Here is a 23,220-nt window from a genome sequence, read left to right on the forward strand (position 1 = left end):
TTGATTGACTTAGCTGAGAAAATAACAACAGGATACTACATATACACAAAACAGCAAAACCTAGTCCATGTACTTATGTGAACTAAGGGCTTTAACAAACTTTATTTTACTAATAAAATCAAATACATTTGTAAAAACTCACTGCACCAGACACTTCAAAAACAAGCAGTTCTTAAAGCAGAGGAGTAGGCCAGGAATGTAAAGGAAACATGGGAAAAGGCTGAGTTCATTCTGACAACACAAGTTTTGTTCTCCTCTGGGAACTGCAACTGCAGCTCCTGCAGTGTGTAGGCACAAAGCTTTTCTGCAAATATTTAGAAATGTCTCCATTACACAAGCTGGGCTAGCAGCCCTCCTGCCAGCTAGTTTCTGTTTATTGCAAAGCCATTGGAAAACTTTTCCATGGAATACCAAGAACACATTTGGTAACAAAAGGATATTAAAGTCAAATTAGGATTATCAACAGGAGTTTGAACTCAGAACTTGGTGCTTGCTCAGCTGAGCCACACCCAAGCCCAACTTTTTTTTTCTGATTCTACTGGAGATGGGCTCTTGAGGACTTTCTAGCCTGGCTGGTCTGGAACCTCAGTCCTCCAGTTTTTAACTCAATAAGAAGCTAGGATTTCTTTTCTTTTCTTTTCCTTCCTTTCTTTTTTTGGCCTGTCCTGAGGCTTGAACTCAGGGCCTGGGCAGTGTCCCTGAGTTTCTTTTGCTAGCCCTCTACCACTTGAGCCACAGCGCCACTTCTGGCCTTTTCTGTTCATGTGGTACTAAGGAATCGAACCCAGGGTTTCATGCATGCGAAGCAAGCGCACTCTTGCCACTAAGACACATTCCCAACCCTTCCTGATTCTTTTGGAGATGAGGACTTTTCAGCCTGGGCTGGACTAGAACGTCAGTCCTCCAGTTTTTAACTCAATAAGAAGCTAGAATTTCCCACATGGAACAGTTTTGAAGAGCCAGAGACTCACACCTGTAATCCTAGCTACGCAGGAGCAGGAAGCCGAGATCTGAGGATTGCAGTTCAAAGCCAGCCCTGGCAGGAAAGTCCCTGAGACTCTTATCTCCAATAAACCACCAGGAAACTGGAAATGGCACTGATGCTCAAGTGGTATAGTACTAGCCTTGAGCTGAAGAGCTCAGGGACAACGCCCAGGCCCAGAGTTCAAGCTCCACGACAGACAAAAAAACAATAACCCCCCCCCCCAAAAAAAAACAAAAGGTTTTGAAGAATGAGATTGGATTTCTGAGGACCTCTTACTTGGAGCTTCTCTTTAGAACCTACTAGAGAAACCACCCAGAAAGAGATGGTGATGAACTTCAGGCTCTGCCTGGAGATCCCCTAGCTGCCTCCTGGGCCAAGGATAGCATTATCTAAAGGAAACAGGTTGCAGTTGAGGGACGTGTGTCCTGTGTACACACACAATTCTACTCCGAAGCCTTAGCGACAATCAATACTTCCCTTCTATTCTTGTTTTTTTCTTTTTTCTTTTTTTTGTCAGTCATGAGGCCTGAACTCTGGGCCTGGGCGTTGTCCCTTAGCTCTTCAGCTCAAGGCTAGCGCTCTACCACTTGAGCCATAGCACCACTTCTGGCTTTTTCTGCTTATATGGTGCTGAGGAATTGAACCCAGGGCCTCATGCATGCAAGGCAAGCGCTCTACCACTGAGCCACCTTCCCAGCCCCCTTCTATTTCCTTTATTCTCTAAATGACTAAAGAAGGAGGACACAGAGAGTCCTTCTTGGTATGTGGCTCTTATTGTACTGCAGTTACAAGTGTCATACAGGAATGCTATCTGTGTCTCTGGAGAGGTAATCTACCACTGGGACAAGATCAGAAGTGGCAAAATCTTGTCACCAGGGCAGACATAAAGGCTCTGACTGGTTATGTAAAGAGGACTCTAATCCACAAGTTAGCTCCCAGTGCTGAAAATGCCCTGCTGGTTACCAGACCAGATATCTGGTTAGGGAAAGGCTTTTATCATAGAATAAGTTAGGGTCGGATGAAGAGTGTAATGGGATAGGAGGTAACTAGGCTACTGAATGGTGTGTGTGTGTGTGTGTGTGTTACTGAATGGTGTGTGTGTGTGTGTGTGTGTGTGTGTGTGTGTGTGTGTGTGTGTGTGTGTGTGTGTGTGTGTGTGTGTGTGTGATGTGTATGTTAAACAGAAGATAAGAGTCTATGTTGGTCCTGAGGCTTGACCTCAGGATCTGGGCACTATTCATGAGCTCTTACGATCAAGGTTAGGCCATCTACCACTTGAGCCACAGCTTTTTGATGATTAATTGGAGATAAGAGTTTCACAGACTTTCTTGGCCCACCTGGCTTCAAACCACAATCCTCAGATCTCAGCCTCTTGAATAGCAAGGAATATAGTATATGAGTCATTAGTTCCTGGTTTTGTTTGCTTTTGTTTTTGAACACGAGTTGTTTCCAATTAAAAGTCTTCCAGGAATCAGTATGCTTTTGTGGTTTCTAGTCCTAACCAATAGCCAACATTAAAAATAAAGTCAGTAAGGGAAATATTTAAATAAAAATGTAAAGTCTGATTGCACAAGGACATTTACTAGTTGTAGTAAAACCATCACAGGAGGACAGAGAGAGGACCATGGATGTGAGTCAGCTCCCGCAGCTAAGGTGCTTCAATACAGATTTGCAGATCTGTATAAATAACCACTTCTAAATTATTCCACAGAGAGGTGAAGGACAAATGTAAAATACAACCCAAGGGAAAGTAAGTAAAGAGTCAGGAGGAAGGAATTTAAAGGCCAGGAGTTCCATGCTCTCCCTGGGCTGCTGAGACATGGGCGGACACACACACACACACACACATACACGCACACACGCACACACACACACACACCCCCAAGCTGAGAAAAAGGGATCAATCCAAACCCAGCTGTACACACACACACACACACACACACACACACACACACACACACACACACACACACACACACACACACACACACACACACACACACACACACACACACACACACACACACACACACACACACACACACACACCCAAGCTGAGAAAAAGGGATCAATCCAAACCCAGCTGTTCTTCCACACCTAACTGCTGTGTACTGATGGTTTAATTTGAAGCAGCCTACAGAAGCCCCTGCACTAAGTACCATGGCAGGGGCAGGTCTCTGAGAGAGCCTTCCAATTTACCCAGCTGATACCCAACATAAATGCTTCATTTGCATTGCCATCCCACTAGGGGGAGATGCAAATGTCATATTTCTTAAAAACACAATAAAACTGTACAACGTACATATTTCTCTGGAGGATGACATGAAACATTAAATCCTTTTGTTCTTCCATTGCCAAAGGACTTCCCTTCCCCACGAAGCCTATAGACACTTTAATTTTTCACCTTGTTTACAGCGTTACAGATGCTACAGAAAAAGTAATGTTTCTCTTATAGCTTACAAAACATAATGCCAGAGAGTAACTGCACCCAGGCTATAGTTTATAGAAGTACAGGAATCAAAGCATATGGCTGAGAAGTGCTACAGATGAACTAAGATGATCACAGATGAACTAAGCCCAGCAGAGCAGGGCATTTTAATACATATATATAGAAAAGGACAAAAACAAAACTCAAGCGACATCTTTTGCTTTTTAGTTATTCTGTTTAGAACTATATTGTGGTGATGACAAAGTGCCAATATAAAATGCTCAACATCTTTATCAACTAACAACAGGACACCAAAGTAAAGAACCAAGACCCTGTGATTCTTACCCAGGAAGTGCTTGCTCTGACTGCAACACCATCTTGATTGCAACACAGCTCTTGATTTTGAATAAACTGAGCTAGATGCTACACTCTGCAGGTTGGGTTTGAGTCCCTCTCTGAGTGGGGATGGGTCACTTCAGGTCACATTATGGGGAAGGAGAGGCCTCATAATGTGTCCTATAATGGTGTCTGCCGGGCACTGGTGACTCACGTCTGTAATCCTAGCTACTCAGGAGGCTAAGATCTGAGGATTGCAGTACAAAGCCAGCCAGGGCAAAGAAAGTCTGTGAGCCTCTTATCTCCAATTAACTGCCAGAAAACTGGAAGTGGCACTGTGGCTCAAGTGGTAGAGCACTAGCCTTGAGCTGAAGAGCTGAGGGACAGTACCCAGGCCCAGAGTTTGAGCCACATGACAGACCAAAAAAGAAAAAGAAAAATAAAAAGAAAAAGGACAAAAAAAGAAAAAGAAAGGTTGTGATGGGTTACTTGTGTAACACTGCAGCAAAAGGAAATAAAAATCCACAGAATGAGAAGAGCTTCTGTAAGCAGTAACAGGGGAGCAGGACTGTACATCGAGATGAAACAGGAATGTTTTCTGAACATTTTTCACTATTCCCTCCTCATAATCTTCTGCTTTCAGAAATGAACATTTCAGAGCTGGGTCCCAGTGGCTCATGCCTATAAGTCCTCGGTGTTTGGGACGCTGAGATCAGGAAGACAGTGGTTGGAGGCCAGTCTAGACAGGAAGTTTCTGTGAGACTCCTTCACAACTCATAGCTAGGTACAGGGGCACTCCCCTATCATCCCAACTATAGGACATAATTAGGAGGTCCCTGGTCCAGGCTGGTCTGAGCAGGAATGTGAGACTTTATTTGAAAGATGACTAAGGCAAAAGGGTCGGGAGCATGGCTCAAGTGGTATAATACCTGCCTAGCAAGCATGAAGCCCTGAGTTCAAACTCTACCAAAATAGAGCATACTATAGAAAAAAAATATAGTGAGTAACATGTCATCTTGTGTCATCTAGTCTGTTTTCTTTTCTAAAAAAATATTTTATTGTTTTTCTGTTTTTCTTTTTAGTCAGTTCTGGGGTTTGAACTCAGGGCATGGGTGCTATTCCTGAGAATTTTTGCTCAAGTCAGGCACCATACCACTTTGAGCCACAGCACCATGTGCGGTTTTCTGGTGGTTAATTGGAGAGAAGAGTCTCATGGACTTTCCTTGTGCAGGCTGGATTTGAACTGCAACCCTCAGATCTCAGTCTCCTGCGTAGTGAGGCTTACAAGCGTGAAGCACCAGGGCCCAACCTGCTCCCCATTTTTAACAACTCTGCTGTTTTGCTGTGAGCCCAGACACAGACCATATGCAAACAAATGGGCATGGCTGAGTTCCCACAAAACCGATTCATAAACAGCTGGCAGGTCTGACTTGCCCATCTGACGACCTCTGCTTTGTATAAATGGTATCCTCCTGTTCCTGTCCTTATACAACTTGGTTATTTGTCATCTCAAACTATGTTTCTGAGATTTATCTGTTATCACACATAACTGTAGCTCCTTTATCCAAATAGTGCTACTCTGGGCTGGCAAAAGACTCTTTGCTTGGCCAAACATAGTCAGGCACCTTGGCCCATCTGTGCACTTCTTTGTAAAATCTCGTTTGAACAAAGGCCAAGTCACCTTAGCAAGAAGTCTCCATCCTCCATACCCAATCAACTGCCATTTCTGTGTGGTCAGGTCCTTCACCTTCCACTATCTCCATTCCATCCTCTCATTAGGTCACTTGGCCTGGCTTTGGCAAGAATCCTGTTAGGGTCCTATACTCATCCTTACTGTTGTACCAAATGACACAGTCTCAGACATACTTGACCCAGCCAGGCTGGTGATTTCTGACATGGCAACAAATGATCATGCTTGCATCTTCCTCCTCCTCCTCCTCTTCACAGGCCTTTTCCCCTTCTTCTTACTCCTCCCCACTTCCTCTCTCATCCTCCTATCTCTCCTCCCCCTTCCCATCTCTCCCTCCTTCTTTCTGGGAATTGAACCCATGGCTTCATGCGTGTTAGGCAAGTGCTTTACCACTGAGTTACATCTCATCCAGCACATCTTTCACTGCCAAAGTAAGAAAAAATATATTTTCTTAGCCAGCATTGATGGCTCCCGCCTGTAATCCTAGCTACTCAGGAGGCTAAGATGATCTCAAGGTCTCAGTTCAAAGCCAGCCCAGGCAGAAAAGTCAGGGAGACTCTTATCTCAAATAAACTACTCAGAAAGGGCTGGAAGTGGCATTGTGGCTCAAGGGACAGAGCGCTAGGCTTGAGCACAAAGAGGCTCAGGGACACAGCCCAGGCCCAGAGTTCAAGCCTCAGGATTGAAGCAAACAAGCAAAAAACTTTTCTTGCATCATAAAGATATTCTAACACATTTCTTCAAAATGTTTCAGTTTTGCTTACTTTCATGTCTTAAGATTCTTACATCATAAAACAAACTCCATGTTGATTGAGTGAGTGCGTGAGTGTGTGTGTGTGTGTGTGTGTGTGTGTGTGTGTGTGTGTGTGTGTGTGTGTGTGTGTGTGTGTGTGTGTGTGTGTGTGTGTGTTTGTCAGGTGGTCTGCTATTTGAGCCAAGTCTATAGCCCATACTTTGGTTATTTTGAGATAGGATCTCACTTTCTGCCCAGACTGCCCTGGATCTTCATCCTCTGTTTGTGTTTCCTACTGTGGCTGGGATGAAAGCCAATGTCTACCTTTTTCTGTTGAAAGGGGAGCCTCAAAACTTTTTTGATTGGGCTGGCCTAGACTTGAGATCCTCTGAATCTGTCTTCTGTGTAGCTTGGATGACAGGTATATGCCATTGTACTCAGCTATTGGTTGATATGGGGTCTGTGAACTTTTTGCTTGGTCTGGCTTGGTCCCAATCTCTAACTCCCAAGTAGTAGTCCAAAAGCCTAGACTCCATGTGGATTTTTAAAAACCTGGATATGCAAGGGAAGGGATGACCATGTTTAATCTGGCTTCTGTAACCCCTCTGTACATCAACTTTATAAAATAAAAAGTTAAAAACATAAAAAACCTGGATAACCAAATGCTCTAGTACAATCTTTTGCCATTTTTTTCTACAGATCTACCATCTCTATCTAGTCAGTTAAGATAGAACCACGTTCTTCCTGTATGCTGATTCTCTATTCTATTCCAATCATCAACTTCTCTGCTTAGTGATATAACACTGTTTTGTGTGTGTGTGTGTGTGTGTGTGTGTGTGTGTGTGTGTGTGTACGCATGCACACGTTGCTCCTGGGGCTTGAACTCAGGGCCTATGCACAATTCCCCAAGCATCTTTGGCTCAAGGTTAGCACTCTACTATTTGAACCATAGCACCAACTCTGGCTTTTTCTGAGCAATCTCATGGACTTGCCTGCCTGGGCTGGATTCAAACCATGATCCTCAAATCTCAGCTGCCTGATTGTAGGTGTGAGCCATCAGTGCTGTAACACTGTCTTAATTACGTACAACATCTCACCTCCTTCTTGATCTTCAAAATTACCTTGTTTATTTTCACTCATCCTTATACATGTTAGAATCAACTGTGTTGAGTTTTCGCTTTCTGATTTTTTTTAAAAATCCAATTTTAGTGAATTTTATCTATCAGTATCAAAGAGGATTATGGTAGGTAGTTTCAAAAAGGCTTTAGGGAGACCAAAACTTAAATTACAAAACTTAAATTAACACTGTAAACTTGAGTTGAAGCAGCTACTCTGTAAGTCACTGAGTTCTATTACTCAAAAGTGGAAGGGTGGTAAAAAAGAGCTCCTAATGTGTGTTTATGGGATAAGATTCCATATTCTATTTTCCTTAGCTCCTATTTCCCACTAATTCACTTCCCAACTGCTATTCCATGACACTTCTTTTTACCTAGATATTATGGATAGCCATGTCTGGGAAAGAAAGTTACAAATTCAAATTCAAATCTGATGCTGAGAATAGCTCCCACCTGGAGTTTTAGAATACATTTGAACGTATCACAGAGTTTTGAGTAGATCACTGGAAGTCTCTCATTTTGTTTCAGACAGCAATTTACAGGCTCCTTCTGGTATTAGAACACTCTGCTACCAACCCCCCTGGCACCCCTCACCCAGAGCCTCATGCTTGCTAAGCATACACATTCATCTCCTGACATACCAATGATGCACAGAAGAGCATTCTGTGGGACAGCCATCTGCACAACAGTGTACCACACTAATAAGGCTGAGACATGAATTTAGATATTTCTGACATCCACCATAGTCAGTAATAGGCAAAAAAAAAAAAAAAAAAAAAATCCAAAAAACAGCAACAAAAAACCCCCAAGCAATCAAAGGTACCCTTCGTGCCTCTAAAAGCTGCATAAACAGTAACTTTTCAGCTTGGGGCTCTGCATTGCTCTGTACATGGTAAAACTGTCCTTCACCTTGACATCCCAGCATGGACAGAAACAAGCAGATGTACTCAATGCATCCACTGCTCATTGTGAAAGCTAGAGGCTGTCTGGCCTTGCAAACAAATACAAACATGAGAAACGAATTTTCCTTCTTGCTGGGCTTTGAGCCTGTCATTCTTGCTGCTGAGTGGCCTGAGGAGAACCAAAAAGCCAACAAAGTATGTGACTTTTGTTTATGGTTTTCTGCATCTTGCTCGGTTGATGCAGCAGGTATTAATCTCGTTGATGCACAGCTGGCGGGGGGGGGGGGGGGGAAATCCCTCCCTAAGGATGGCAGAAGAATAGATCACTGCCAATCTTGCCAGACATCCTAGAGAGAAAACAATGATTTTTTGCAAAGAAATATTTTTTCCTTTCTTACAGGGCATTGCTCTTTGCTGCTATTGTTGAAAACAGGCTCAGTGTTCTACCCAATCTGCAGGGAGAAAATATTGACACTTCTCTTTCTCTCCTTCAATATAGTTGGCACTCCTTTATTCAATATTATTTATGTACTTATTTGCTTGGATTTCTTTTCAGGGGTAGGGGGAAATAGTGGAGTTTGAACTCAGGGACTGAGCTTTGTTAGGCAGGTATTCTACCACTTGAGCCATTCTTTGTCCCCCTGTCTCTTTGCTTTAGTTATTTCACAAATAGCATCTACAAACCACACTTCAATTGGTGGCCAATGTCTTTTTTTTTTTTTTTTTTTGATAAGTCGTGAGGCTTGAACTTGGCCTGAGGACTATCCCTCAGCTCTTCACTCAAGGCAAGCACTCTACCACTTGAGCCACAGCACCACTTCTGGTTTTCTGGTGGTTTATTTGAGATAACAGTCTCATGGACTTTCCTGCATGGGCTGGCTTTGAACTGTGATCTTCAGATCTGAGCTTCCTGAGTAACTTAGGGTTAGAGGCATGAGCCATCAGTGCCTGGCTTTGATCTTTTTTTTTTTTTTAAATAGTGCTCAGAATCGAACCTAGGACCTTATGGTAGAGCAAATGCTCTACCAGTGAACTATATACCCAGCCCCTGGGTTTTTGAGAAAGGGTCTTGCTAGGCAGCCCAAGCTGGCCTCAAACTTGTGATCCTCCTGTCTCAGTATCATGAGTGCTGAGATTACAGATACATTCTGTAACCGCTCCCAGCTCTTTGATCTTTTCTTAGTGCATATTAATTGTGGAAAAATACTGGACTGCCTGATGACATTTCATCCATGAATGTAACAGGCTTTGATCCTATTTACCCTCATTCTTTCTCTTGTCTTCTCTTCTGCTCTCTCCCTCTTTCCTAACAGTCCCCCTCCTACTTTCATGTCTTTTTAAAATCTAGATACCACATGTGAGAGAGACTATGCTATTATTTGTCCTCATCTGGCTTATTATGCTTAAAATGACAGGCTCTAATTCCATTTATTTTCCTGCAAATGGTATCATTTTAACTTTATAACTAAATAAAACTCTACTGTGTATATATACCACATTTTCTTTGTCAATCTTTTTAAAATCTGAAATAATCTCCCAGCTGTTTTTGTGTCTTCCTAGACACTTTTTTTTTTAAGATGCTAGGAAGAAGTACTACATTAAGTGCTATCTGTGTGTACTACTGATGGCGTCACCTGGAGGCACCCGCTGCAGGTTGTTACATAGTGATATGTTAATCACCTGATGAAGGTGGTAGCCTCCCCCCCCCCTCTCTCTCTCTCTCTCTCGCCTGCCAGTACTAGGGCTTGACTCAGGGTCTTTGGCTCTTGCTTGGCTTTTTCACTCAAGGTTGGTACTCTACCACTTGAGCCACACCTTCTGGCTTTTTTCTGGTTAACTGAAGATAAATGGCTCAGATTTTTCTGCCCAGGCTGGCTTCAAACTAGGATCCTCAGATCTCAGCCTTCTCAGTAGCTAGGATTACAGTTGTGAGCCACCCAGTACCTTCCCTTATTTTTTAGAGTCTCAGGCTTTTTGCTTAGGTTAGCCTTAGATCTTGATCCTCCTACCTATTCCTCCCTCCTAGCTGAGATTATAGACATGCCCACTCATTTACAGCAAATTTTGTAAGGATAGGGCCTCACTAATTATTGCCCTGCCTGGCTTCAAACTACCATGTTCCTTCCCCTCATTATCTGCCTGTCAAGTATCTGAGATGATAAATACAAATCAATAAGCCTGATCCCATTTACATATATATATATATATATTAGATATATATAGGCACAACTCTATCAGTTGATACTTTCTTGCTTTCTATCTCAACTAGGAGCTCAGACTCATCTAGTACTTTCTTCTACCCTAGACCTGTAGTCAGCTATTCCTCCAGGTGGCAGGGTTCCTCTTAGTAGGGCAGAGCATTTATGAGGAACAACTCTGCTGGTGTCTGTCGTCTGTGTGCTAGTCTCTAAAGCCAGCTCTCACATCTGTCCCCAAAGCAACAAGATCAAAGCAAATCTCTTTGGGAGGAGGTGGAGACAATCACAAATTCTTCATTGTGGTGAATTTATGATGATCTAAATCTTCAAGATTTTTAAAAATGTGTCAAGTTACATTTCCCCCACCTTTTTCTGTTGTCTACTGTTTCAGTATAAGAATGTACATTGAATACTGAATTTTATCAATGTATTATCTTTCACCCTTCCAACTTCCTGTCACCCATACTTCTACATGCTCTAAATACACTCTCACTTCTGCTTCTCTCTTTTTCTTATATATGAAAAAAAAAAATCCATCTTAGCTGGCTGCTGGTAGCTCACTCCTATAATCCTAGCTACTCTGAAGGCTAAGATCTGAGGATTGCTATTTCAAGTTAGCCCAGCAGGACAATCCATGAGACTCTTATGTTCAGTTAACCACTAAAAAGCTATGGCTTAAGTGGTAGAGTGTTAGCCTTGAGTAAAAAAGCTAAGGGACAGTGCCCAGGCTCCAAGTTCAAGCCCCATGAGTAGCACGTGTACATGCATGCACGCGTGTGCATGCACATACACACACACACACACACACACACACACACACACACACACACACACACACACAAATCAGGTGTAAAAACTGTTTTATGGATTTGGAGGCATGGCTCAGTTGGTAGAATGCTAGCCAATGAACGAAAACTTCAAGTACTGAGTTCAAGTCACAGTATCTAACCCCCCCCCAAAAGAAGAAACAACCCAGCTTTTTTGTGATTATGATAGTAAAAACATTTATATGTGTGCCAAAACTCAAGACTATATACAAAAGAGTAAACTTTAGTATACGTACATTATACCTGGGGGGAAAAAAGTCAAAATTCTAAATACCCTGCTGTTTTCTTCTCTCACATGAGGTCTTACTTATTTTGATTTGCAATTTCTGCAAAGTGCATTTCTAGTCTAAATAATAGATTTTTCAGAAATTTTATGTATTTCTTCATTGAAGGCAACACATTCTAGGGTTTGATTCCCTTAAAAAGCATTAGGGCTTGGGCTTTTCAGACTAGTCAACATAATGAATGCATTCTTCACAGCTTATCAATTCCCACAACATAAAATGCAAAATCAAAGTGATGGAATCTAAAATAAGGAGGAATTCAGGGCTGGGAAGGTAGCTCAGTGGTAGAGTGCTTGCCTTGCATGCATGAGTCCCTGGGTTCAATTCCTCAGCACACATAAGCAAAAAGAAAAAAAAAGCCGGAAGTGGCGCTGTGGCTCAAGTGGTAGAGCGCTAGCCTTGAGCTGAAGAGCTGAGGGACAGTGGTCAGGCCCAGAGTTCAGGCTCCATGACCAACAAAAAAAAAAAAAAAAAAAAAAAAGAACTTAAAATAATCTATTTGGATATGCATAATATATAGATGTATATTTATTATGCAACAACATTGTAGCTGTAGTGAGCTAGTTAATAGAAGGCAAGTTAATTTTTTTTGCTTTTGTTTCATTCTGTGTATTTTTTTCACAATGAAATATTAGTTTTATAATTAGGCAAGTAGCACTATTAATATTTAATACTTAAATATGTAATAAACACTTAAAATACTTAAATATTATACTTAAAAAAAAACCAAACAGTGGTTCACAAGGACAGGAGGAAAATAAGGGACCAAAGGAAGGAGATGTGAAGAAAATAATATTATGAAAACATGATCTATCACTTATAGGAATTTTCAAAGTAAAACATCTTCCAGAGTTGGGAATCTTGCAGATTTATTCAGGAAATTAAAAGTATTTTCCTTGTGAAGCTTCTCTGAATGTCCCAGAAGATTTCAACCTAACAGTAAACTCTAACATGGATCTGGTTATACTTCCAGACAGTATTTGTCCAAATGAGGAATTTTATACCAGATTATGAAATACTATAAATTCATACCTTGAAGAACGATGCTCTGGTTTATTTCGTTCGTTGCGATCTGTCAAGAAAGAAGATAGTTACACATCAAAATGTGCTTTAGGAACTATGGAAAAGTTTTTTTTTTCTTTCATGTTTTAAAAATTGATTTAAAATCGATGTATGGAGCTACATAAGTGCCCAGGCCCTGAGTTCAAGCCCCAGGAATGGCAAAAACAAAACAAAACAAAACAAAAAACCAATACATTTCTTTTTGAACAATGTCACCTCTTCCCTCAATCCCTCCCAGTTTTTCCCTCCCCAAAAGAAGTTCTAAAATGCCAGCTATCAAACCATTAATGTTCTCCAGGGCTATTCAAGGTAGCGGGTGTGCCCTACAGCCCTCTTCCTCAGGGGTGAGAGCATTTGCTGGACAGGGAGGTACAGGCACACAACAAAGACCAGGCAGGAAGACTTCCCATGCTTTGTTAAAACTGTCTACTGGGAAAAATGTATCCTTATATATATTATTTTGTTTTAAGAGAGCTCCACTGTGTTAAACACTTTGCTAAAACCAAAACACATTTAGCTAAAGAAAGAAAATAAAGAAACTGAAGAGCCACAGATTTCTTAGCTCAAAAAAAGTCATTCCATGAATCATGGTTGGCAGAAGCTTCTAAGAGAATGGGGGGGGGGGGGGAATGAGCAATGGTCTACATCTGCAAATACACTAGAGTTTGGCCTCCTCCTTAACTCTTAAGTGCCCAGAATAATCCAGAAGCCACATTTCAATGTTTCACCAATGGTAAAGTATAATGTACTTCTTGGTTGTCCCAAGTGGGGAGGAAGGGGCTCTAGTGGTTAAGAGACCAGAGATAGAGACTAAAGGTCCTACGATGCACAAAAAGAATTCTCTAGAACACAGTGCCAAGAGTGCCAAGGCTGAGAAATCCAACTACAGGATAACAATCAAGAGCAGAGCTGTCTCAAGTATGCAAGGAATCCTCTGGCTGCGTATGAAAGTACATGGCACCAATCTGAAGACTATCACATACAAGGGAACCACCAAATCCCTGAGTAGCCATTTTTCAAATGGGAGGCACACTTTTCCCCAGTAGATGCTTAAAAATAGACTGAAAAAACCTCAGTGTTAGGGAAAATTTAACAACAAAAAGCAGTATATAAACCACAATGCAGTCTTATATGATTACTTTAAAAAGTTTTATGAATCTCTTTAAACAATTAACATATTTAAACAAAAAAGAACATTAAGAAATTGTAACATCTCTAAGATGAAGGCATTAGTGGAAGGGAGCAGACAAATGGGGAGATAAATGGGGGGAGAGATAAATACAGATAAAACACTCCATATACATGTGTGAAATGGAACAAAGAGATTTGATGAGACTAGTTTGGGAAGTGGTGTGTGTGTGTGTGGAAATGGTAAAAGGGTCATTATGATCAAGACTATACACACAAATAAAATTGTTAAAATGCAACTAGTTGATGTCAAATAAAAAGAGGAAAAGAGCCAGGTACCAGTGGCTCACGCCTATAATCCTCGCTACTCAGGAGGCTGAGATTTCAGTTAGAAACCAGCCTGGGCAAGAAGTCCGTAAGACTCTAGTCTGTAATTAAGCACCAAAAAAGCCAGAAGTGATAGATTGCTAGTCTTATGCAAAAAGCTCAGGGATAGTGCCCAGACCTTGAGTTCAAGACTTGGGACAGTGCACACATGCACATGGGCACACACACACAAACACAAACACAAACACATACAAACACACACACACACACACAAACATACACACACAGAGAGAAAAGCAATAAGAAAAATAAAATCCTATGAATAGCATCAAAATACAGTTTCCTAAAGTATTTACTCGAATGCTAACAAGATAGAATTAAACACAAAACAAAGACAAAGCAGGAATTTTTTTCCTCTTTAATCTCTAGAAAACTTTAGAACTTCCAAAGAGAAATATGCGAGAAGGAACAGGTTTTCACACTTAAATAGATGCACAAGACCTTATGAACGAGTTAAATTTTTTAAAAAATGAATGAGTTTGGAAGCCAAAGAACACACTAAAACATGGATTTCTGAAAGATTAACAAGTAAATAGATTCACAATGCAACACATTTATATTGTCCAAAGACACAGAACTAATGTTTCAACACTCGATATAATGTTACTAGACCTTATAAAACTTTTGTCTTAATTTAACTTGGGCTCACCCTTTCCTTACATAAAAACACCATGCTTTTTACTTGTTGAGTGTAAAATACCTAGTAATAAGAGGAGGAAGGTATTTTAATCATTAAAAAAAAATAATTTCTCTGTGGCTTTTAATCTACTAGTTTTGAGAAGAAAAAAAAAGAAGAAGCAAGGAACTGGGTAGAAATCAATTTAGCCTCCAATCACAAAGCAGAATCTCTTACCTGTGGCTAAAGATGAACTAAAACTGCCCAGAACATGATTTGCTGTGCTGTGTCCCTGTTTCGTAGTTTATTTAGGCCTGTATTCGAGTTCCCTCACTCAGCTTCCCGTTGCTCCACACAGGAGGAGGGAGACACAGAGTCAGGATGTGATTGATGCTGGTAAACAAGCTCCGCATCCAGCTTTCGCACTGATTGGCTGATGGGCTCTGACCAGCCAGCACAGCTGGAAGGGGTCCACCAGGAAGCCAGTGGCTCTCTGCGCTCTCTCCTTCTTGGTTCAAACAGAAAATTCTACAGTCATTTTGATATTTCTGCTCTAAGAAAATAAAAGTGCCTTTCCACAGTTTTACCCTACTGTACTAATAAGCAAAATCTTAGAAAAGTAAGTTGATTAACTGAGGATATTGAAGCATTCCCCTGTAAACTCAGACTTAGTGTTATGTGGTGGATTCCTAAATAAATATGATTGTGTGGTGTTTATAACCGTTACCCCAGAAACCCACAGAGTGGATGCTTTGTGGGTAAGGATAAATTATCCATTAAGATATTCCCTATCCTCCAGCTCTTAACAACGGGAAACAAATGAAAACACATGTTCTCAGCATGACCTTTTCCTCAAAGCATACAAATAATGGGCCTTACATTTTGATGTAGCGCCACCTTTCAATTTGAGGGTCTAGGGTGAGTGGATGCGTGTATGTCTGGTATGTCTGTGTGGTGTGTATCTGCATGTTTCATGCTTTAAAAAAGGTACTCATCACAGAGATGCTACATTTTTCTTGTGTTTATGATAGTTAACAATGTTGTACAATTGTCAAGAAATACAAACATTAGTGGAAATGCAAAAATTCTGGCAAAAAATAGTAAGTACGATTATTTTGGTTCCAATGCTGACATTAACAGAACACATCACTGAGACCACATTTGGGCTGTGTCTTGCCAAGGACAGCAAAACATTTGGATGAAATCCCTTAAGAACAATGAGAACATATCAATGACAAACACGGAAATTTTATCTTGGCTTACACAAATACTGGGAGAATAGAGATTTTATTTACTGCAAATCAAATGCTTTTTAGTGGTTAGTATTTCTAATTTTTAAATAATTAGAGAAGAATATATTAGTAGAGGATCTTTGAACTTTTGCATATTTAGAAATCACGAGTTACTGTCTCAAAGGTTCTAGGAAAAAACAAGGAAGTTTTTTTTTTCTTTTAAAATAATTTATATGGTCCTAGAGGCTCAGGCCTCTAGTCCTAGATAACTCAGGAGACTGAGATCAGAGGATCACAGTTCAAAGTCAGCCTGAGCAGAAAAGTTCACAAGACTTCTCTCCAATTAACCATCCCCCCAAAAAGCCAGAAGTAGAGCTGTGGCTCAAGTGGTAGAGTGCCAGTTTTGAACATAAAAGCTCAGAGACAGCACCCAGGCCCTGAGTTCAAAACCTAGGACTGGCACACACGCTCACGCGCCCCCCCCCCCACAAGTAATTTCTATGAAAAACATTTTTAGGAAATTTTTTAATAGAAATATAAAAAAAGAATTTTTAACTGGAAGAATGGTAATACATGCCTTTAATTTCAGTACTTGGAAGCTGAAGCAGGAAGTTCATGACTGAGGCCAGCCTGGACCATATAGCAAGACTGTCTCAAAAAAAAAAAGGTTATTAAAAATAAAATGCCTTAACTTTAAAATTTATCTGCCAAATGCTGCACATCAAGAATGAAGTCCAGGGCTGGAAAGGTGGCTCAGTGGTAGAGCGCTTGCCTTGCATGCCTGAGGCCCTGGGTTCGATTCCTCAGCACCACATAAGCAAAAAGAAAAAACCTGGAAGTGGCGCTGTGACTCAAGTGGTAGAGTGCTAGCCTTGAGCTGAAGAGCTGAGGGACAGAGCCCAGGCCCCACAACCGGACCCCCCCCCCCCCAAAAAAAAAAAGAAAAAAAAAAAAGAGAATGAAGTCCAGGGACCCACCACTCTGGGCATTAGGGCTGAGGTCACTCAAAGGCCAACAGTGCATTCTTACAAGCCAGGCTGGACATTCCAGATGGACAGACAACTAATGTGTAGTTCTACCATACCTAACACACCTGTGTATACACAGACATTATCCCTCTTCTTGCCAATGCCACTCAGCCAGACCATTTCCTAACTGAGGAAGTGGAAGAATGCTGAGCTGCCGGGAAGGATGTCCATGGCTGTGTTAGATTAAATATTGTGGGGAGATTAGGGATGGCAGTGGGGGAACCCACAGTACAAGACAGGGACTGGAAATAGTAGGGAGCTTCCAGAGGTTCAAGATTCTCTCTCCATTTTCACTTCAGATTCTGGAGCTTAGGTGTTATACCACATATGCAGAAATGGGCTCTGCTCTGGGGAGGGCAGCTTAATAAACATGGTGCACAGATCTGGAATCTGGCCTGAAATCATTCTGAGCGAATCTAACACCATCAAATACCTTGAAATGGAGATAACACAAATGCAAATGTCATCTTGTGCTCTGATGAAAACTAAGAAGAACGGCCAACTTGGAACCTATCAGAAGCTTTGAAGACCACTCAGGGGAAGACATATCATATCATATCAGGGGAAGACAAAATCAAACCTCACTGGGTAGGGTCTGACTGACTTTGCTAACTGAAGTCAGAGTTAGGTCTAAAATTGTGCTTTGCAATTAGAGGAAGACTCAGTCTCCATGGATGAATATATGCAGATACACTCATCATAGAGCAGGACACAGTGTAAGGAAAGCATTTATATACCTCACAGCAGAATACCAAACTCTCTCTGTCATCTGTGAAGAGATTATACATGGATTGGAAGCTCTCTAGCATTATTAAGTATTACTGTCAAGGTCCAGTTTGAGAATATGTACGAATATATTGTTGTTGTTGCTGTTTTGTTTTGTTTTTTAAATAGACTCACTACGTTGCTCAAGGTTGGTCTCTCTTCTCCACCTCAGCTTCCTTAGTACCTGGGCCTATAGAAGTGTACTGCCATGCCTGGCTTATTATCTCTACTTTCAAAAACATGGACCAATTCTACCTAAATACTTTGTATCTTTCCTTTGAGATTAACTAAAGACTTCACAAAGTGAAGGAATCAGTCACTTGGCAAGTAAAGAAAGACATTTTTTGCTGGTGATAGAATACATATACAAAACAGTGGTCCTGTAAGTTTTCAATGGAGCTGAAAAAATTCCTGTTGCTTTGATAAATATCATAGCCACACAAAGCATCACATGTTACTCACATGTTTGTGATGCTGCTGATATAAACATTGCTACCAGTTGTATAATTATAGGACATGTAATTATGTTCAGCATACAATACTTGATAAAAATAATAAAAATGACTTACCAGTTTATGTATTTACTGTACTATTTTGAGGGAGGAGCATACTAGGGATTGAACTCTGGGCCTCCTGCTAGGCTAGACAAATGCTCTCCCACTGAAGCACACCCCCAGTTAAGTTCTTGTTTTTGAGAAGCAATCGCTGGTAACTCTGCCCAGAAGAGATGGAATTGTGGATGTGTGCCACCATAACCAGCCCACTTCTTACCATTATTTTAGAATGTATTCCTTCTACTGATGAAGAATGTTTACTGTAAATCAGTATGTCATGTTACACTGGCAGCAGCCATGTGTATTTGCACCTCTAGACTGTGCTAAGAGGTGTCCGAGAGACTGGTTTACACCATTTGGGGCTGTCTAAGTTTTTCTGATGTGTACATAACCTGAGGCCACTCAGTGATACATTTCTCATAGACAGTTTATCCCCATCCTTGGGTGATCCAACAATGTCATTACCTTTTTACTTACGATAAGAAGATTAAATAAAACAATGAACCCATCTATTATATGATAAATACCAAGGCTCATGAGTCTTTTTTTTTTTTTGGGTCCGGTCATGGGACCTGAACTCTGGGCCTGGGTGCTCTCCCTCAGCTCTTCAGCTCAAGGCTAGCACTCTACCACTTGAGCCACAGTGCCACTTCTGGCTTTTTTCTTTTTGCTTATGTGGTGCTGAGGAATCGAACCCAGGGCCTCATGCATGCAAGGCAAGCGCTCTACCACTGAGTCACCTTCCCAGCCCATGAGTCTTACGTTTTGACTCTTTTAACAGCAAAACAGTACACGCATTATTATATGATATGATATGATATTCTGATCTTCTGAGTATTACTTTGGTGACTCTTTTAATAGATAGTAAAACTAGAGCCTGGCAAGGTGGTTTGCACCTGTAATCCCAACTACCAGTAGTTGGAGATAAAAGGATTGTAGTTTGAGGCCAGCCTGGGCAAAAGTTAGTGAGACTCTATTTTCAAAATCAAGCCCAGCATGGTGGTACATGTAATCCTCCTACTTCAGTCTCTTTTGTAGCTGGAACTATAGTCATGCATCCCTAAGCCTGGCTTATTCTTACTATTTTTAGTATCTGGCTTAAGAGATATCTTCTACATGAAACTGACCGAATTTCTTCAGTATTCTTTGTTCAATATCCTATTGCTCACTGCTATTTTTTTTTTAATAGAAACTTGAACTTGTAATCCTTTTGTCTTTACCTCCTGAGTGTTGGGATTATAGCTATATGTTACTGCATCTAACTCCTACAGCTGTTTAACAAATTGTCACAAAGTTAATGGTCTAACACAATATAAATGTATCTTCTTACAGCTCCAGAAGCTAGATATCAAAGTGCTTCTCACTGGGCTAAAATTAAGATGCCCTCAAGACTGTATTACTATTAGAGGCATCAGGAAAGAATTCATTTTCTTGCTTTTACCATCTTCAAATCACCTGCATTCTTTGACTTGTGGATCCTTCCTTCAAGAGTGAAAAAGTGACCTTGGTTTCCTCTACTACCACCTTTTTATTTTTTCATGTTGGTCCTAAGGCTTAAACTCAGGGCCTACTCATGCCCTGAGCTTTTGTAATCAAGGCTAGCACTCACCACTTGAGCCACAGTTCCACTTCTGGCTTTTGGGGGGGGGGGCAGTAGGCCATGGGGCTTGAACTCTGGGCCTGGGCGCTGTCCCTCAGCAATTCAGCTCAAAGCTAGCACTCTACCACTTGAGACAGAGTGCCACTTCTGGTTTTCTGGTGGTCTATTTGATATGAGTCTCATGGACTTTCCTGCCCAGGCTGGCTTTGAACCTAATCCTCAGATCTCAGCCTGAGTAGCTAGTATTACAGGAGTGAACACCTTCTTCTACCTTCTTCTTTTAAGGACTGTGATTACAGTTAGTTACATTGGGTCTAAGAGATAATACAGTGCAATATCTTTATATGAATGTCAGCTGATCACAGCAACCTTAATTCTCCTTTGCCCTATAATTTAGTGACCTATTTGTCGTTTTTCAGGATTAGGATGTGGATCCTAGTGTGTGTATGAGAGGGGAGGGTATTATTCTGCTTGGAACATCTTCTCAGAATGATTATACTTCCTGTATCATTCACTAGACACTTCACCCAGGGCACTGTGTACTGCAAGCTTTCAGCAAATGTCTGTTCCTTTTATTTAATCAGTGTCTCTGATGAAAGCATGGACATGTCTTAGATCCTGTTTCAGGCAGCTTTGTCAGTGTCTGTAGATAAAGGTAACATCCAATGCCCTCCTGTTTTCTTTTCTGCCCTGCATCATTTATGTTGTAGCTGGCTTATTAATGTGGCTGACATTGCTGAAAAATATCTTCTTAAGAATTCCAATTTACTTTTTACAAACATAATAGTAACTTAAGAGTCATCTTTGTCCTAAAACAATCCACACTGGGTCTGTTCTTCTCTCACAAAGTAGCCTTTGCAAAACCAAAACATGCATAGGAGAAAAAAAAGTATAGCACACATAAATTGGAAGGGAAACTATCTGGTGACAGGCTGCTACCTCCTTTTGATAATTCTTCTTTAAAATGTTGCAACTGAACCATTTTGATTGTTGAGTTCAACTGAGTATTGAGCCAGGCTTTTTATGATTGAGCTTTTTTACTACATTTTCAGAGATGCAAAATGAGAGTCACCACTGCACTACCCTTTGTTACCCAAGGTAATCCTGGCTGAGGGTATAAAGAAGATGGGCATTTATCTTGGGCTCTTGGGAAGCAATGTGGGAAGAGAGGAAAAACAGAGGCTGGCTTAGTGACTAATGACATCAATCTTCCTCGAGTCAAACTTCAAGCTTTCTTTTTTTTTTTTGGGGGGGGGGTCCGGTTGTGGGGCCTGAACTCTGGGCCTGGGCGCTGTCCCTCAGCTCTTCAGCTCAAGGCTACTGCTTTACCACTTGAGCCGCAGCGCCACTTCCGGCTTTTTTCTTTTTGCTTATATGGTGCTGAGGAATCGAACCCAGGGCCTCATACATGCAAGGCAAGCACTCTACCACTGAGCCACCTTCCCAGCCCCAAACCTCAAGCTTTCTAATAATTCTCTTACCTCAATAACTACTTTCGTGTCCCCCCACCCCCGCCACACACACCCCATTTTGATGGCAATCATGGTGCTTGAACTCAAGGCCTGAGTGCTGTCGCTGAGCATTTTTGCTCAAGGCTAGTATTGTACCACTTGCACCACAGTTCCTCTTTTGGCTTTTCTGGTGGTTAACTGGAGATATGAGTCTCACAGATGTTCCTGCCTGTGCTGGCTTTGAATTGCAATCCTCAGATCTCAGCTCATACTTTATTTTGTTGCATCTTACTTTTCAGCAAGCAAAACATGATTTAAGATGTTTGAATAAAAAAAAAAGGTTTGAATTAAATATAAATCTTTCCTCCCCCCCCCCCCCCCCGTTGCATAAGTTAAAATATTAGGTCCAAATTCAAATATGAGGCTATTCCTAAGCGTTTTGCTTAAGGAGTCAATAACAATAAATTTTACATGGAATAAGATGTCCTAGGGGGGGAAAAAACCCAGTAATCTGAGAAAGGGGCCTAGTCTCAGGATTACTTTCAATGCTTTCAAATTGTAACATCCTCTTGTGACAGTCACAAAGCTTACTAGCATCTTAACAGCTCTGAGAAATCCTGCAGTTAAAAAAATAACTTTGTTTAATATGGCACTTCCCAAACAAATTTGAAGATGTAACAGACTCACTGAACCTCCTTTCCAATTCAAGCAGATCACACCGGATCTTTCAAGAACATAGAGAATGTGCCCTCTCTTTAGTCTATTGATTTGACATTATTTAGGTTAATTTGTGCATCTTGAATTACAGGTTCTACAAACAGGGTGAGCACTGATGACTCAATGTGCCCAAGTGTTTCCTACCAGGCTCTAGCTCACAATGAGGAAGCAATAAATATTTCTTTATGACTATCAGGTAGACTTCAAAAGAGGAAACTGTAGGTCAGGGCAAGTGTTGCTCTGAGTTTTTCCTTCACTCCAGATTTATTGCTTTAATGTCCTTAGAACAACACTTAACCTCTGCAGGCCTCGTTATCCACGTCTGTAAAGGGGTGTATCCTCTCTTCAAATTGAATGAGGACTAAGTAAACAAATTGTTAACTATGCTTAATACATGTTTACTGCTAGATACACAGAATTGTCTAAAAAGTTGATTCCCCTTTGTCCAGTATTAATTTTCTAGTCTGTAGAAAATGGCCAAGAAGAATGTACTTATAAATAACTTCCAAGCCTTCCCTTATGAAATGGTTCCAATCTCTTTCTTTTTTTCTTCCCCAATCCTTTTGAACCAATAGCTACCATGAAAAATTAATAAATCTGATTTCATTTTCCCATTGTAGTCTCTGCAAAAATGATAAACACATTCAAGGAGAAAGTAAAAGGAAGAACTAAAAAATAGACACAATTCCTTCAGGATGAATCACATTGCACATCTCTTCATCCTCTGAGGCTCTCAGCACCCTTTCCCAGGCCACATTCACCCTATGGGTAGTAAGCCTTCACTGTCTTCTTTCTACTTATATATTTGTATATGTGTGCTGGTATTGTGGCTTAAACTTAGAGCTTGCCCTTACGCTTTTTGCTCGAGGCTGGTACTTGTGAACCCACAGCTCCACTTCCAGCTCTTTGCTGGTTAACTGAGTTTCACAGACTTTCCTACCCAGGCTGATTTAGAACCGCAATCCTCAGATCTCAGCCTCCTGAGTAGCTAGGATTACAGGCGTGAGCCACTGTCGTCTGGCTACCCCCGACTTCTACATATAGGAATTCATTCTTTTTGTTTTGTTTTATAGTAATAAGACTTGAACTCAGCCACCAGCGCCCAGCTTACAAATTTATTAGTGTATATTAAGTGTACAAAAAAATAGGCCTGCTTACTTATGCAAATAATGTATTTTGGTC

At 41.0% G+C, this 23,220-nt stretch overlaps 1 protein-coding gene across 6 annotated transcripts in view; it reads right to left on the reverse strand.

Annotated features, from left to right (window-relative positions):
* Positions 1-23,220, reverse strand: part of Sh3d19 (SH3 domain containing 19) — a 123,935-nt gene that overhangs the window by 59,691 nt on the left and 41,024 nt on the right. For 4 of the 6 annotated variants that reach the window (XM_070022195.1, XM_070022194.1, XM_070022198.1 and 1 more), the window contains exon 2: positions 12,531-12,570. In XM_070022195.1, coding sequence (XP_069878296.1) covers positions 12,531-12,570 — 40 coding nt within the window. Of the gene's footprint in view, positions 1-12,530; positions 12,571-14,928; positions 15,049-23,220 lie in introns of those variants that run through there. The other 2 variants (XM_070022196.1, XM_070022199.1) reach the window with 2 other exon arrangements.

Source organism: Dipodomys merriami, unplaced genomic scaffold (assembly GCF_024711535.1).
Source record: "Dipodomys merriami isolate MVZ:Mamm:240054 unplaced genomic scaffold, mDipMer1.0.p SCAF_15, whole genome shotgun sequence".
Classification (NCBI taxonomy): domain Eukaryota; kingdom Metazoa; phylum Chordata; class Mammalia; order Rodentia; family Heteromyidae; genus Dipodomys; species Dipodomys merriami.